Source organism: Callithrix jacchus, chromosome 14 (assembly GCF_049354715.1).
Source record: "Callithrix jacchus isolate 240 chromosome 14, calJac240_pri, whole genome shotgun sequence".
Lineage (NCBI taxonomy): Eukaryota > Metazoa > Chordata > Mammalia > Primates > Cebidae > Callithrix > Callithrix jacchus.
Window position 1 is genome coordinate 52634767 of NC_133515.1, and position 17283 is coordinate 52652049.

At 40.9% G+C, this 17283-nt stretch overlaps 1 protein-coding gene across 8 annotated transcripts in view; it reads left to right on the forward strand.

The window, feature by feature from the left end:
* Positions 1-12869, forward strand: part of XPO1 (exportin 1) — a 61319-nt gene extending 48450 nt beyond the window's left edge. For 4 of the 8 annotated variants that reach the window (XM_035272482.3, XM_078349253.1, XM_078349252.1 and 1 more), the window contains 9 exons: positions 709-843; positions 1960-2143; positions 3047-3153; positions 5661-5855; positions 7477-7645; positions 8487-8621; positions 8997-9156; positions 10393-10489; positions 11829-12869. In XM_035272482.3, coding sequence (XP_035128373.1) covers positions 709-843; positions 1960-2143; positions 3047-3153; positions 5661-5855; positions 7477-7645; positions 8487-8621; positions 8997-9156; positions 10393-10489; positions 11829-11975 — 1329 coding nt within the window. In that variant the 3' untranslated portion in view covers positions 11976-12869. The remainder of the gene's footprint in view (positions 1-708; positions 844-1959; positions 2144-3046; positions 3154-5660; positions 5856-7476; positions 7646-8486; positions 8622-8996; positions 9157-10392; positions 10490-11828) is intronic. The other 4 variants (XM_078349254.1, XM_008980635.5, XM_008980636.5 and 1 more) reach the window with 3 other exon arrangements.
* The last annotated feature ends 4414 nt before the right edge of the window (positions 12870-17283 follow it).

The window sequence follows — 17283 nt, forward strand, 5'->3', positions numbered from 1 at the left end:
CACGATCTCAGCTCACCGCAACCTCCACCTTCTGGGTTCAGGCAATTCTCCTGCCTCAGCCTCCCGAGTAGCTGGGACTACAGGCACGCACCACCATGCCCAGCTAATTTTTTGTATTTTTAGTAGAGATGGGGTTTCACATTGTTGACCAGGATGGTCTCGATCTCTTGACCTCATGATCCACCCACCTCGGCCTCCCAGAGTGCTGGGCTTATAGGCATGAGCCACCGCGCCCGGCCTAATTTTTGTATTTTTAATAGAGATGGGATTTCACCATATTGGCCAGGCTGGGTCTTGAACTCCTGACCTTGTGATCCACCCACCTTGGCCTCCCAAAGTGCTGGGATTACAGGCGTGAGCCACTGCACCTGGCCTCACATTTTGGACTTTTTAATAGTTTTTGTTGTTTTTTTTTTGACATGGAGTTTTCCTTTGTCACCCAGGTTAGAGTGCAGAGGTGTGACCTTGGCTCACTGCAACTTCTGCCTCCTGGGTCCAAGCATTTCAGGCCTCCCAAGTAACTGGAATTATAGGCACTTGCCACCATATCTGGCTAATTTCTTTGTATTTGTAGTAGAGATGGGGTTTCACCATGGTGGTCAGGCTGGTCTAAAATCAGTTTCAATACATTTGTATATTGCTTGAGTGTGGGTTTTTTTTTATTAGGGTGTATAAGAATATAAAAGTTTAAATGTCTTTTTAAAATAGGTTCATACATTTTATGAAGCTGTGGGGTACATGATTGGTGCACAAACAGATCAAACAGTACAAGAACACTTAATAGAAAAATACATGCTACTCCCTAATCAAGTCTGGGATAGTATAATCCAGCAGGCAACCAAAGTAAGTATTTCTACTTTTTCTTAACGTTTTTATGGGATTGAGGAAGTCTGTGGGGTTTTGTTTTTGTTTTTGTTTTTCTGAGACGGGGTTTCACTCTTGTTGCCCAGGCTGGAGTGCAGTGGGGAGATCTTGGCTCTCCGCAACCTCTGCCTCCCGGGTTCAACCAGTTCTCCTGCCTCAACAGGAGAATTCCCCTGTGCCCAGTGAAGACTGTGTTCTTTACAAATGTATTGAATTGAGACCTTGTAACATGTATGTCTGATCCATAAGTACTTTTATCCGTGGCTTTGCACATTTAAAAAACTATCTGGACCTGGTGCAATGGCTCAGGCCTATGTTTCTAGCACTTTGGGAGGCCAAGGGGGGTAGATCACCTGAGGTCAGAAGTTCAAGATCAGCCTGCCCAACAAAGCAAAACCCTGTCATTACTAGAAACAGAACAATTATCTGGGTGTGGTGGCCCATGCCTGTAATCCCAGCTATTCGAGAGGTTGAGGCAGGAGAATTGCTTGAACCTGGGAGGTGGAAGTTGCAGTGAGCCAAGATCAAGCCATTGCACTCCAGCCTGGCCAACAAGCGGGCGGGACTTTGTCTCCAACAACAACAAAAAAAATGCTGGGCGCAGTGGGTTATGCCTGTAATCCCACCACTTACGGAGGCTGAGGCGGGTAGATCACGAGGTCAGGAGTTAAAAACCAGCCTGGCCAAGATGGTGAAACCCCGTCTCTACCAAAAATATTAAAAAATTAGCTGGGCGTGGTAGCACACGCCTGTAATCCCAGCTACTTGGAAGGCGGAGGTGGAGAATTGCACAAACCCAAGAGGCAGGGTTTTCAGTTAGCTGAGATCATGCCACTACACTCCAGCCTGGTTGACAGAGCGAGACTCCATTTCCCAAAAAGAAAAAATTATCCATGGTACAATTTTAATTCTCATTTGATCTTAAAATGGAATATATTATTTTATTCTAGATACAGACAAAAATACTTTTGTGTTCCTTTTAACATTTGGGATTATAAATGTGGTTTACGGTAGGGGAAATGTAGTGGCTTTTGCTTTAGTAATTATGTGGATAATTCTTATGTGATAAATGGAATTTGCTTTTTTTCCTCCAAGAATGTGGATATACTGAAAGATCCTGAAACAGTCAAGCAGCTTGGTAGCATTTTGAAAACAAATGTGAGAGCCTGCAAAGCTGTTGGACACCCCTTTGTAATTCAACTTGGAAGAATTTATTTAGATATGCTTAATGTATACAAGTGCCTCAGTGAAAACATTTCTGCAGCTATCCAAGCTAATGGTAGGTGATTCTGAATTCTTACACAGTGTAGTATAAATAAAGCATGGCTGGGCGTTGTGGCTCATGGCTGTAATCCCAGCACTTTGGGAGGCTGAGGGGGGCAGATCACCTGAGGTCAGGAGTTCGAGACCAACCTGGCCAATGTGGAGAAACCCCATCTCTACTAAACAAAAAAGAAATGAAAAAGTAGCAGGTCGTGGTGGCTCATGCCCTGTAATCCCAGTACTGCAAGGCTGAGACAGGAGAATCGCTTGAACCCCAGAGGCGGAGGTTGCAGTGAGCCAAGATCACACTGCTGTGCTCCATCCTGGGCAACAAAGAGCAAAACTTTGTCTCAAAAAACAAAAAAGAAAAATCATTTCCACTTTTACTTCCTTAAGTCAAACATTCAATATTTTTCACAGATTTAAATTAGACCTCCTGTTTCCCAGATGACCCTAGATATATTTAAAACAGTTGGGGTACCTTTCCCTTTTAAGATTAGTCTTAGGCAAGGGTAATTTTTTTTTTTTGGGGAGATGGAGTTTCGCTCTTGTTACCCAGGCTGGAGTGCAATGGCGCAATCTCGGCTCACCGCAACCTCCGCCTCCTGGGTTCAGGCAATTCTCCTACCTCAGCCTCCCGAGTAGCTGGGACGACAGGCACGTGCCACCATGCCCAGCTAATTTTTTGTATTTTTAGTAGAGATGGGGTTTCACTATGTCGGCCAGGCTGGCCTCGAACACCTGACCTCTTGATTCACCCGCCTCAGCTCCCAAAGTGCTGGGATTACAAGCATGAGCCACTGTACCCAGCCGGATTTATGCTTTTTAATGATAAAATGAAATTTCAACTAATGTATACCTGAGTACCACTGTATGATTTTAGTGGTAAAGTTAGATTCCATTTGATTCTGTTTTGTAGGTGAAATGGTTACAAAGCAACCATTGATTAGAAGTATGCGAACAGTAAAAAGGGAAACTTTAAAGTTAATATCTGGTTGGGTGAGCCGATCCAATGATCCACAGATGGTAAGTGAGAGATGCTTTGCTTGTGGTTTTTAGTGTTGATGCTGTGTTTTATGGAATATGTTATACTCTTTTATGTGCATTTTACTAATTTAGAGGATGTCTACTTTGTGGTTATTTTATGGCATTCTATATATTGTAGTCTTTATGTTAATATACTGACAGTTGTATTTCATCTTCAAAAGAAAGTGCTGTTAATAAGGAAGTGTGGTGATAATGTAACAAGATAGCTAAGAAGATTTGGTCATTTTATATTTCCATAGATAGGTTAGGAGGATTTAGTTAATGGAGTATAGGTGCTATTTTTGCATTCCTCTTGACTTTTTACAACAATTAATAGAGCTACAAAGTTGTCACTACTTTACCTTTTTTTAAATAAGAGATAGTTATGACAAACCCACAGCCAATATCATTACTTTACTACTTTAGCTAAGTGACAGCTTCCCAGATTAAAGGCTTGAAAGTCTTTTTTACACTCTTTTTCCTTTTTTAAAATGATTTGCAGAAAGGGAAATCACTTTCAGTAATAAAAACCAGCGGCATTATCCCTCAACTTGTAAAATTGTGAATTAGTTTTAGATGTTACTTTATCATTTTATTCACTTGAACCTTGGGACATTCCAAAAAGTTCTATTCTGATATCACTACTACTTGGAATAGTGTTTTTTCTGTTTTGTTTTTGGGGTTTTGTTTTGGGTTTTTTTAAAGTGTGCTAGTTATTTTCATAATTTTGAAATTTCAGTATTGTTTCTTGTTAAGGAAATAATTTTCTTCAGTAAACTTCTTCTGAATATAATTCTTGTGGAATAATTAAGTTGGCTGATCTACACATCAAAAGGTTTTAAATATGTGTATTATGTGATCAGAACTGTATTTAAAATTTGAAAACAAAAGGAAAGATGTATTAAAGGAATTGTGATGTTTGTAATTTACAAGAAGCTTTGGCAGTCAGGAATAATACAAACGGTATCATTTTATAAGATTTATGTTAAAGTTTGGGATATTTGTTCACATGAAACATTGTGTTTCTTTTTCTTGTCTTGGCTTGGAACGGTGGCTCATGCCTGTAATTCTAGCCCTTTGGGAGGCGGAGGCAGGTGGATCACTTGAGTTCAGGAGTTTGAGACCAGCCTGTCCAACATGGTGAAACCATATCTCTACTCAAAATACAATAATTAGGCCAGGCGTGGTGGCTCATGCCGATAATCTTAGCACTTTGGGAGGCTGAGGTGGGTGGATCACCTGAGGTCAGGAGTTCAAGACCAGCCTGACCAACATGGTAAAATCCCCATCTCTACAAAGACACAAAATTAGCAGGGTGTGGTGGCAGATGCCTGTAATCCCAGCTACTTGGGATCCGGAGGCAGAAAAATTGCTTGAACCTGGGAGGCGGAGGTTGTAGTGAGCCAAGATTGTGCCATTGCACTCCAGCCTGGCAACAAGAGCAAAACTCTATTAAAAAAAAAAATTAGCTGGGCTATGGGAGGCAGAGGTTGCAGTGAGCCAAGATTGTGCCACTGCCCTCCAGCCTGGCAACAGAGCAAGACTCTGTCTCAAAAAATAATAATTTTTTTTTTAGCTGGGCTAGAGACATGTGCCTGAATCCCAGCTACTTGGGAGGCTGAGGCAGGAGAATTGCTGGAACCTGGGAGGCAGAGGTTGCAGTGAGTTGAGATCGGCCGCTGCACTCCATCCTAGGCAACAGAGTAAGACTCCATCTCAAAAAAAAAACAAAAACATTTTTTTGTGTCGCAATAAATATGAAATTAAGAAAAAGAAGTTATTAAGTAAAAACTCAGTTTACTTAGAATCATGAAAATATTACTGGGCATCGTAGAATGCACCTGTAATCCCCACTACTAGGGAGGCTAAAGCAGAAGAATCACCCTAGCTCTTCAAGTCCGGTTTAGACAACATGGCAAGATTCTATTTGAAAAACAAAAAAGAATTATAAAAATCCATAGGCTTCCTCCTTTTCTGGGAGTGTAATTGATTGTTATTTCTACTTATGAAAATACCAGTTAGCATTTATTAGGTTAAAAAATTGAGGGCTCACTCTCTGCCATCTCACATATACAGTATACCTAGAATCCTGATTCTGTGACTGTAAGTTGGAATCAGCCACTGAGTTTTGAACCTCACTTAATATAAGAGTTTTATTGCTGGGCATGGTGGCTATACCTGTAGTCCAAGCTACTCGGGAGACTAAGGCACAAGAATCGCTTGAACCTGGGAGGTAGAGGTTGCAGTGAGCAGAGATTATGCTACTGCACTCCGGACTGAGAGACAGAGTGAGACTGTCTCCAAAAAAAAAGAGTTTTGAATGACACTGTGTCCATGAGAGTTACCAGCCTATTGTGATTTCCTGCTTGCTTTTGCTAAAAACTGTTTTAAGATAGGAAAACATAATACAAACCCAAGATATTTCTATTTTCAGTAGATGATCATGCTGAATTAGTCACCAGGTACCTATATTAAAACTTAACTTTCTTTTCCACCCCCCCCAACAGGTAGCTGAAAATTTTGTTCCCCCTCTGTTGGATGCAGTTCTCATTGATTATCAGAGAAATGTCCCCGCTGCTAGAGAACCAGAAGTGCTTAGTACTATGGCCATAATTGTCAACAAGTTAGGGGGACATATAACAGCTGAAATACCTCAAATATTTGATGCTGTTTTTGAATGCACATTGAATATGATAAATAAGGTGTGTAATATTTCACTTATATAAGGGGAAAGTCTGCAGGATATCCTTCTTGAAAGCTAAAGTATATCTATGAATGTAACAATTTTAATGTCATGGAGTTTAAATATTTAAACTTGTTGTATATTAGGGAAATACTTTCTTGGTTTTTAAGAATTTACTGCCGAGGAGTTTGAGACCAACCTGAGCAATATAGTGAGACTTAATCTCTACAAAAGATTTAAAAATTAACAGGCACATGGTGGCATGTGCCTGTAGGCCCAGCTACATGAGAGGCTGAAGTGGGAGGGTTACTTGAGCCTGGGAGTTCAAGGTGGCAGTGAGCCGAGATGGCGCTAGTGCACTCCAACATGGGCAACAGAGTGAGACCATTTCTCAAACAACAAGAATAATTTACTACACAGAATCTTGATTGGTAAAAAGTAAATAGAGAAACAGATTTTAACATTCACATGGCATGTAGCATTTTTTGAAACCTCATAGCAGGTCACGGGCATTCTTTTATGAGCATAGTTTTATTAATCTGTTTGAATAAATGATAGAAGTGTAGTATATGCTTATAAGAAACAGAAAAATGGCCTGGTGCTGTGGCTCATTCCTGTAATCCCAGCAATTTGGGAGGCCAAGGCGGGTGGATCACGAGGTCAGGAGTTTGCAGTTTGGCCAACATAGTGGAATCCTGTCTTTAATAAAAATACAAAAAAGTAGCTGGGTGTGGTGGTGTGCTCCTCTAATCCCCAATACTTGGGAGTCTGAGGCAGGAGAATTGCATGAACTCAGGAGGCAGAGGTTGCTTGTAATAGGCCAAGATGTGCTATTGCACTCCAGTCTGGGCGACAGGGCAAGACTTCGTCTCATAAAAAAGAGAAGGAAGACCGGGCGCGGTGGCTCACGCCTGTAATCCCAGCACTTTGGGAGGCCGAGGTGGGTGGATCACGAGGTCAAGAGATTGATCGAGACCATCCTGGTCAACATGGTGAAACCCCTTCTCTACTAAAAATACAAAAGGTTAGCTGGGCATGGTGGGGCGTGCCCGTAGTCCCAGCTACTCAGGAGGCTGAGGCAGGAGAATTGCCTGAACCCAGGAGGCGGAGGTTGCGATGAGCCGAGATTGAGCCATTGCACTCCGGCCTGGGTAACGAGCGAAACTCCGTCTCAAAAAAGAAAAAAGAGAGAGAAGGAAAGGAGATGTTGTGTTCTGTGTTTTTTTGGTTTTTTGTTTTGTTTTGTTTTCTAAATCCTAACCACTAGACAACCAGGGAGGAAAGATGTTAAGTGGACATATTTATATAGCAACTTTAATTTTTTTCCTAATCTGTAATAGTAGTTTCATATTAACAAAAACAAGTCTAATGATAATAATGGTTTTGATGCGTTCTCTTTATTAATAAGGTTAGCCTTCTTTCTCCGTTGGATAACTCTTGTTGGTAATAGGGGATAGTTTCATTTTCCATGAGAGGTGGATTATATTTTGTTTGGGTTTACTTTTAAGGAGATACTATATCTTCTGGGGTTTATTGGAAACTCCAAACATTTATACTGGATTAAGGCTTGCTTTTTTCCCCTCCTATCTAGCATAACAAAGACACTGAAACATTATTTTGTTTCCACCACTTATTTTTAGGACTTTGAAGAGTATCCTGAACACAGAACAAACTTTTTCTTACTACTTCAGGCTGTAAATTCTCATTGTTTCCCAGCATTCCTTGCTATTCCACCTACACAGTTTAAACTTGTTTTGGATTCCATCATTTGGGCCTTCAAACATACAATGAGGAATGTCGCAGATACAGGTAAATAAATGATGCTGTTTTAATCATTTGCTTGCCAATCCAAAAGTAAGACAATATATATAATTAATTGTACAAAGGAAAGTATTACTTGTTCAGAGTTTTTGAGTGCATGAATTACATAAGTGAATGTCTGAGAAAATAGTTTAATCAGCTGTTCCAGATTGAGTCCATAGGTAAAACTGAGTTATGGGGAGAAGGGCCTAAATCAAGATAAGGACTACATCAGTTAAAAGGCATGGTTCCATATCCTCACCAATGAGTGTTTCTTTTCCCTGTATGCTTTTCCTCTGTAACACTAAGGGTCAACATTTGTTTTAATAATAATTGGTTTGTGTAATACAAAGTTCTACTGAGAAGTTCATACAGAATCAGCTAAGCTTTCAGAAATGGTGAAAAGGTGGTAATAGTCACAACTTAGATAATTTTTTCCATAGGCTTTTTAAATATTCACAAATTTTTCATTTTTATTTCAATAGTTTTTAGGGAACCAGTGGTCTTTCGTTACATGAATAAGTTTCTGTAGTGGTGATTTCTGAGATTTTGGTGCACCCATCACCCAAGCAATATGAACTCTAGTTTATGTATAGTCTTTTATCCATCACCCCCTCACACCTTACCCTGAAGTCCCCGAAGACCATTATATCATCTTTATGCCTTTATATTTTCATAGCTTAGCTCTCACATAACTTAGATTATAATTATAAATAAGCCAGCATTGGATATAGTTGTACTTAATTATTAATTTAAGAAACCTTAGCCAAGTAATTATTACTCATTATCCCAAGAGAAAGAGAGAACAAGGTTAGATAGTAACTTTCTATTGGTATTCTATATTTTTTAGGCTTACAGATACTTTTTACACTCTTACAAAATGTTGCACAAGAAGAAGCTGCAGCTCAGAGTTTTTATCAAACGTATTTTTGTGATATCCTTCAGCATATCTTTTCTGTTGTGACAGACACTTCACATACTGCTGGTAAGAATTTAAAACCATTAAAATGTTAAGTGCTGGATCACACCTGTAATCCCAGCACTTTGGGAGGCTGAGATGGGGCAGATCTCAAGGTCAGGAGTTCGAGACCAACCTGGCCAGCATGGTGAAACCCCATCTCTACTAAAAATACAAAACATTATCTGGGCATGGTGGCACATGCTTGTAATCACGGCTACTCGGGAGGCTGAGGCAGGAGAATTGGATGACCCAGGAGGTGGAGGTTGCAGTCAACTGGGATTGCCCCACTGCACTCCAGCCTGGGCTACAGAGCAAGACTCTGTCTCAAAAAAAAAAAAAAAAGTCAGGTGCTGCAGTTGTATTACATCTTGGAGTTAATAATTTTCTTCTTATCAACAGGTTTAACAATGCATGCATCAATTCTTGCATATATGTTTAATTTGGTTGAAGAAGGAAAAATAAGTACATCATTAAATCCTGGAAATCCAGTTAACAACCAAATCTTTCTTCAGGAATATGTGGCTAATCTCCTTAAGTCGGCCTTCCCTCACCTACAAGAGTAAATACACTTTTTAATAAACTTAGAATGTTCCTGGTCGGGCACAGTGGCTGACACCTGTAATCCCAGCACTTTGGGAACCTGGGTGGGAGGATTGCTTGGGCCCAAGAGTTGGAGACCAACCTAGACAACAAGACCCTGTTTCTACAAAAAAATTAATTGGACATGGTGGTGTGCATCTGTGGTTGTTTGTATCCTGGAGTTCAGGACTGCAGTGAGCTATGATTGTGCCACTGTACTCCACACTGGGTGACAGACTGAGACCCTGCCTCTTTTATTAAGAAAAAAAAAAGGCCGGGCGCGGTGGCTCAAGCCTGTAATCCCAGCACTTTGGGAGGCCGAGGCAGGTGGATCACGAGGTCAAGAGATCGAGACCATCCTGGTCAACGTGGTGAAACCCCGTCTCTACTAAAAATACAAAAAAATTAGCTGGGCATGTGTGCCTGTAATCCCAGCTACTTGGGAGGCTGAGGCAGGAGAATTGCCTGAACCCGGGAGGCGGAGGTTGCAGTGAGCCGAGATGGCGCCATTGCACTCCAGCCTGGGTAACAAGAGCAAAACTCCGTCTCAAAAAAAAAACGCCGGGCACGGTTGCTCAGGCCTGTAATCCCAGCCCTTTGTGAGGCTGAGGTGGGTGGATCACGGGGTCAAGAGATCGAGACCGAGATCATCCTGGTCAACATGGTGAAACCCCGTCTCTACTAAAAATACAAAAATTTAGCTGGGCATGGTGGCGTGTGCCTGTAATCCCAGCTACTCAGGAGGCTGAGGTAGGAGAATTGCCTGAACCCAGGAGGCGGAGGTTACAGTGAGCCGAGATCGCGCCATTGCACTCCAGTCTGGATAGCAAGTGAAACTCCGTCTCAAAAAAAAAAGAAAGGGAAAAGGGCAGGGGGCCAGGTGCAGTGGCTCCCACCTGTAATCCCAGCACTTTGGGTGGGAGGTTGAGGCGGATCAGCTGAGTTCAGGAGTTTGAGACCAGCCTGACCATCATGGAGAAACCCCGTCTCTACTAAAAATACAAAAATTAGCAGGGTATGGTGGCAGGTGCCTGTAGTTCCAGTTACTCAGGAGGCTGAGGCAGGAGAACCGCTTGAACCCAGGAGGCGGAGGTTGCAGTGAGCTGAGATTGCACCATTGCGCTCCAACCTGGGCAACAAGAGCAAAACTCTGTCTCAAAAAAAAAAATCCCAATTAAAAAAACCTATTATTTAATCATTGTGTTTTGATTTGCAGTGCTCAAGTAAAGCTCTTTGTGACAGGGCTTTTCAGCTTAAATCAAGATATTCCTGCTTTCAAGGAACATCTAAGGGATTTCCTAGTTCAAATAAAGGTATGTATTTGCACTTGCAGAAATATTAGGGCTAAATGTGACCACTTAATTGTTAAATTGTAGAATTTGTATCATTTGATTTGTCATGCCAAATAAGTGGAGTTTGAAGATAATACATTTATACAATCTCACTAATCAAAGAACCTGAGACCAGTAATGGAGTGAAAAACTAAATCAGGTCCAATAAAGATAGGTTTGAGATGTTATTTGGGTGAACTTATTATTAATATAATTCATTTTAGGGATTGTTAAGTATATAATGGAATAGTGCCTAAGAAAAACATTAGTAGTCCTTTTTATAAGGCTTGCCTTGGAGGCAGAGGTTGAGATCATACATTGGGGTGACAGAACAAGACTCTCAGAGAACAAATTTCTGTGGATACATAGAAGGTGTATATATCTATGGGATGAAATGCATGAGATACTTAGGTAGAAGCATACAATATGTAATAATCACATTGAATATTTAATACATGGTATCACACCATGAATTTGTATTTATTTATTTATTTTTTTTTTGAGAGGAGGTCTTGCTCTTGTTGCTCAGGCTCGAGTGCAATGTGGTGTGATCTTGGCTCACTGCAGCCTCTGCCTCCCAGGATCAAGTGATTCTCTTGCCTCAGCCTCCCAAGGAGCTGGGATTACAGACACCTGCCACCACACCCAGCTAATTTTTATATTTTTAGTAGAGACAGGGTTTCACCATGTTGGCCAGGCTGGTCTCAAACCCCTGACCTTACGTGATTCACCTGTCTCGGCTTCCCAAAGTGTTGGGATTACAGGCTGTACCAGCCCTGTAATTGTTCTGTAACCTTATTTTTCTCCAGCTAGCAACTGGGGGAAAATATTGAGGTTAATTCAGCTACACAGTATATTGTATCACTAGTCTATAATTTAAAACCCTATCAGGTTTTTTTTGTTTTTGAGACAGAGTCTTGGTTTGTCGCCAGGCACCAGGCTGGAGTGCAGTGGTGTGATTTCAGCCCGCTGCAGCCTCCATCTCCTGGGTTCAAGCAATTCTCCGGTCTCAGCCTCCCAAGTAGCTGTGACTACAGGCGTGTGCCACCATGCCCAGCTAATTTTTATATTTTAGTAGAGATGGAGTTTCACCATGTTGGCCAGGATGGTCTCGATCTCTTGACCTTGTGATCTGCCCACCTCAGCTTCCCAAAGTGCTGGGATTACAGATGTGAGCCACTGCACCCAGCCAAAAACCCTGCTAGCTTATGGATAATTTATATTCCTTCTCTAAAAGGAAATAGCTCATCTGTGATTTCTTTATTTTTCAAAGGCAAGTTGAAGTTTATTGCATTGACATTTCAACTATCTGTTTTCACAGGAGTTTGCAGGTGAAGACACTTCTGATTTGTTTTTGGAAGAAAGAGAAATAGCCCTACGTCAGGCTGATGAAGAGAAACATAAACGTCAAATGTCTGTCCCTGGCATCTTTAATCCACATGAGATTCCAGAAGAGATGTGTGATTAAAAGCAAAATTCATGCTGTTTTTTTTCTCTGCAACTCTTGTTGGCAGAGGAAAACAGCATGTGGGTATTTGTCGACCAAAATGATGCCAATTTGTAAATTAAAATGTCACCTAGTGGCCCTTTTTCTTATGTGTTTTTTTGTATAAGAAATTTTCTGTGAAATATCCTTCCATTGTTTAAGCTTTTGTTTTGGTCGTCTTTATTTAGTTTGCATGAAGTTGAAAATTAAGGCATTTTTAAAAATTTTACTTCATGCCCATTTTTGTGGCTGGGCTGGGGGGGAGGAGGCAAATTCGATTTGAACATAGACTTGTAAATTCTAATGCAAAATTACACGTTTTTTCCTGTAAACAATACCAATTTTTAATTAGGGAGCATTTTCTTTCTAGTCTGTTTCAGTCTAGAAGAAAAGATAATGAGTAAAACAAATTGCGTTGTTTAAAGGATTATAGTGCTGCATTGTCTGAAGTTAGCAACTCTTGGACTGAATCGTTTGTCTAGACTATATGTATTAAAAGTCTCTTTGGCAAGTTTGCAGCAAGATCATGTGCATATCATCCCATTGTAAAGCGACTTCAAAAATATGGGAACACAGTTAGTTATTTTTACACAGTTCTTTTTGTTTTTGTGTGTGTGTGCTGTCGCTTGTCGACAACAGCTTTTTGTTTTCCTCAATGAGGAGTGTTGCTCATTTGTGAGCCTTCATTAACTCGAAGTGAAATGGTTAAAAATATTTATCCTGTTAGAATAGGCTGCATCTTTTTAACAACTCATTAAAAAACAAAACAAAACAACTCTGGCTTTTGAGATGACTTATACTAATTTACATTGTTTACCAAGCTGTAGTGCTTTAAGAACACTACTTAAAAAGCAAAATAAACTTGGTTTACATTTATTTTTCCTTTATCGACTCAGATTTATTTGTATATTAATGATAGTGGTTATTTGTGTTTAAGCATCAAGTAACATTTTAAATGAAGTTTGACACCTTGGTTTACAAGTAAGATGTCTACAGTTATTGTTACTAGTAAAGGTAGCAGGTGTGTAATATGAGCGTGCTCCTTTTGTTCTCAAGAAACAAATTATTACTCCTGTGACATTTTGACTCATTTTACCTTTATTTGGGATTACAGGGCACTTGTTGTCTAACTCTAGTTAGCATCTAAGTGTAACAGAATACACATTAGCCTTAGAATGAGAACACAGATATAACCTGGTACAAGTATTAGTTGTATTATTATAAAATGTAAGTAAGTAAAATGTAAATAAAAATAGCCATGAGTCTTCTAAAAAGGGTGAGTGGGGGCCAGGCTTGGTAGCTCACACCTGTAATACCAGCACTTTGTGAGGCCTAGGTGGGCAGATTACTTGAGTTCAAGAGTTCAAGACCAACCTGGCCAACGTGGTGACACACTGTCTCTACTAAAAATACAAAATTTAGCTGAGTGTGGTGGTGCACACCTGTAATCCCAGCTACTTGGGAGACAGGCAGGAGAATCACTTGAACCCAGGAGGCGGAGACTTCAGTAAGCCGAGATCGTGCCACTGCACTCCAGCCAGAGTGACATTCTCTTTCGTGTGTGTGTGTGTAACTTTTTTTTGAGACAAGAGTCTCGCCTTGTTGCTCAGGCTGGAGTGCAGTGGTGCCATCTCAGCTCACTGCAGCCTCTGCCTCCTGGGCTCAAGCAATTCTCCTGCCTTAGGCTCTGGAGCAGCTGGGATTGTAGGTAAGCGCCACTGCACTCAGCTAATTTTTGCATTTTTAGTAAAGATGGGATTTCACCATGTTAACCAGGCTGGTCTAGAACTCCTAACCTCAGTTGATACCACCTCAGCCTCCCAAAGTGCAGGGATTACAGGTGTGAGCTACCACATCCACCCATCTCTATTTTATATAATGTGTGTGTAAATGGACAACTAATGATTCCCAGACATCTGAGGGCAGTCTCAATATGAATTGTAAAATGGAAATAAAAGCAACTTGAAAACAGACTGCACAGATAAGAAAATATGCAAAACCAAGAAATTCATGAGTACCCTTAGAAAAGTTGATTTTTCCAACCAAGAATTAATACCACAATATAGGTACATTAAGATAACAAAAAATACTGGAAATAAGAGAATAGCAGAAATAGAGTTGAAGAAATCTTCCAAAAATAGAGTAAAAAGAGAAAAGGATGCGAAATACAAACTACTTTAAAAATTTGAGAAGCACTTCATAAGTAAACATGAGTTCCAAATAGAACAAAGAAAATGGAGGGTATGGAAAAAGGGATTTGAGAGAATTCATTCAAACACAAGGATATCAATTTGCTAAGAACAAACCACTATCCATCCTATAAGATAAAAGTAGACCCCAGGTTGTCCAGGTGTGGTGACAGATTTGTCCTCGAAGCTACCCAGGAGGCTGAGGCAGGAGGATCCCTTGAGCCAGGGAAGTGATGGAACACACCTGTAAGTCCTAGCTACTTGGGAGGCTAAGGCAGAAGGATTGCCTCAAACCAGGCTTTTCAAAGGATGCTGGGCCTATAAATTGTCACTGCACTGCAGCCTGGGCAACAGACTTCTATGTGGGGTGCGGTGACTCACAACTGTAATCCCAGCACTTTGGGAGGCCGAGGTGGGTGGATCACAAGGTCGGGAGTTCACAACCATCCTGACCAAAACAGTGAAACCTGGTCTACTAAAAACAAAAAATTAGCCGGGCATGGTGGCAGGTGCCTGTAATTATATCTATGCCAGAGCCTGAGAGAGGAGAATCACTTGAACAAGGGAGGTGGAGGTTGCAGTCAGTGGCTGGGCAACAGTGCCAGACTGTCTCAATAAATAAGATGAAAGGCACAGAAATGGAGAGATAGAAGGAGAGGGAAGAGGTTGACTGTACAGTACATTCCAGGGTAAATGTTAGTTTGTGATAAAGTTCTCTGCTGTTCGTTTGAGTTGTGTCAAATAATTTAGTAACTGTCAAAACTGGTCTCCAAAATGTTGAAACAGTTAGACAAACTTATTAAACTTTCAGTTGTTTCATACCCGCAATGAATGATACATTATTTTTATCTTGCAGTGGCTGGTGCCAGGGCAACGTCTCTGAAGGAGGACAGATGAAATAAAACTGGTCTTATACCATGAATCACAGATGAAATTTGACATGTATCAGCCTGTCTTCAACACCAACCAGAGTAATTTCCAGAACCTAGTCTTCCACAATGAATTGAGGGGCAGAATTATAGCTAGACACTCCAACTGGATATAAAATAGTACATATTCTGCCTTATTCTCAAGTTACCAAAGATAGCTTTAAAGGCAATGAATTTATAGAAAATAAGTAAAATGTGGCCGGGCATGGTGGCTCATGCCTGTAATCCCAGCACTTTGGGAGGCCGAGGCGGGTGGATCATGAGATCAAGAGATCGAGACCATCCTGGTCAACATAGTGAAACCCCGTCTCTACTAAAAATACAAAAAATTAGCTGGGCACGGTGGTGTATGCCTGTAATCCCAGCTACTTAGGAGGCTGAGGCAGGAGAATTGCCTGAACCCAGGAGGTGGAGGTTGCGGTGAGCCGAGATCACGCCATTGCACTCCAGCCTGGGTAACAAGAGTTATCAAAAAAAAAAAAAAAATAGGTAAAATGAAATGATTAGTTCAGAACATTGGTGCTGGATAATTCTTAATAATTTAGTTGAAGACATAAAGGAAAGCACCTAGAAGGGCATCTAACCCAACCTTCTTTCTGAGACATTCCAGCTAACCGGTTATCCAGACACTAGACCGTCATGCATGTGTAGCTGATGCATTAATCTGTTGGCACTGTGTAGCACAGGGACAAGGAGTGATCTGGATCACTGGAGTACTTCAAATTGATGAGGTTTCTGGGACAAACTTTTCTCTTTTTGAGACAGGGTCTTGCTCTGTGGCCCAGACTAGAGTGAAGTGGCATGATCACAGCTCACTATATCCTCAAACTCTGGGACTCAAGTGATCCTTCCACCTCAACCTCTCAAGTATCTGGGACTACAGGTGTGTGCCACCATGCCCAGCTATTTTTCTTTAATTTTTTGGTCTTCCCATGTTCAGGCTGGCTGAACTCCTGGGCTTAAGTGATCCTCTTGCCTTGGCCCCCCAAAGTGCCGAGATTACAGGTATGAGCCACTGTGCTTGGCCTAAAACTGTATTTCATAATAATTTCAATTTGTGTTATTCTACCATCAGATAATCAAGGTATTTGAAAAGAAGCTACAAGGATAATAGTTTGTATGAGAGGCTGTGCATTTAAAAAAAAAAAAAAAGCTCGTTCATCTGTAATCCCAGCACTTTGGGAGGCTGAGCCAGGCGGATCATGAGGTCAGGAGTTCAACAAGACTAGCCTGACCAACATGGTGAAACCCCGTCTCTATTAAAAATACAAAAATTAGCTAGGCGTGTTGGCGGGTGCCTATAATCCCAGCTATTTGGGAGACTGAGGCATGAAAATCATTTGAATCTGGGAGGTAGAGATTGCAGTGAACCAAGATGGTGTCACTGGCTGCACTCTAAGCTTGGGCAACAAGAGGAAAACTCTGTCTTGGAAAAAAAAAATTGTTACACATTGAAATAAAAAAAAAGGCCAGTCGCAATGGCTCACGCCTGTAATCCCAGCACTTTGGAAGGCCAAGGTGGGCAGATCACTTGAGGTCAGGAGTTTGGGACCAGCCTGGCGAACATGGTGAAACTCCATTTCTACTAAAAATACAAGAACAAAAAAATTAGCCAGGTGTAGTGTGCACCTGTTATCACAACTACTCAGCTGATATCCTGCCACTGCACTCTAGCTTGGGTGACAGAGCAAGATTCCATCTCAGAGAAAAAAATTTGCAAATAGGATGAATAAAATGAAATTCTACAAAAATCAAATTTTCATCTTCCAAATTGGCAAATATTAAAATATATCCAGTACAGCCAAGATATAAGAAATTTCGAACTCTCTGCTGATAGTATAAAATGATGCAACGTTAATACATTCATTAATAGGTAAATATTTAATTACTGCTTACCATGTGCTCAGGATACAATGAAGAATGAAACAAAGGTCCACTTCCCATAGAGCTTACATTCTAGTGGGTAGGAGATTGACTGGGGGATATTTTACACAGGGTAGCCAGGGAAGTCTTCTCTGTAAGGTAACATTTGAGCAGGAAGTTAGGAAGCAAGCCATGTAATTATCTAGGGAAAGTGCATTCAGGTAGAGGGATCAATGAGTACAAAGTTCCTAGGGTGGAACATACTTGATGTATTAGAGCAGGGTTTCTCAACCTCAGCACAAATAGCAT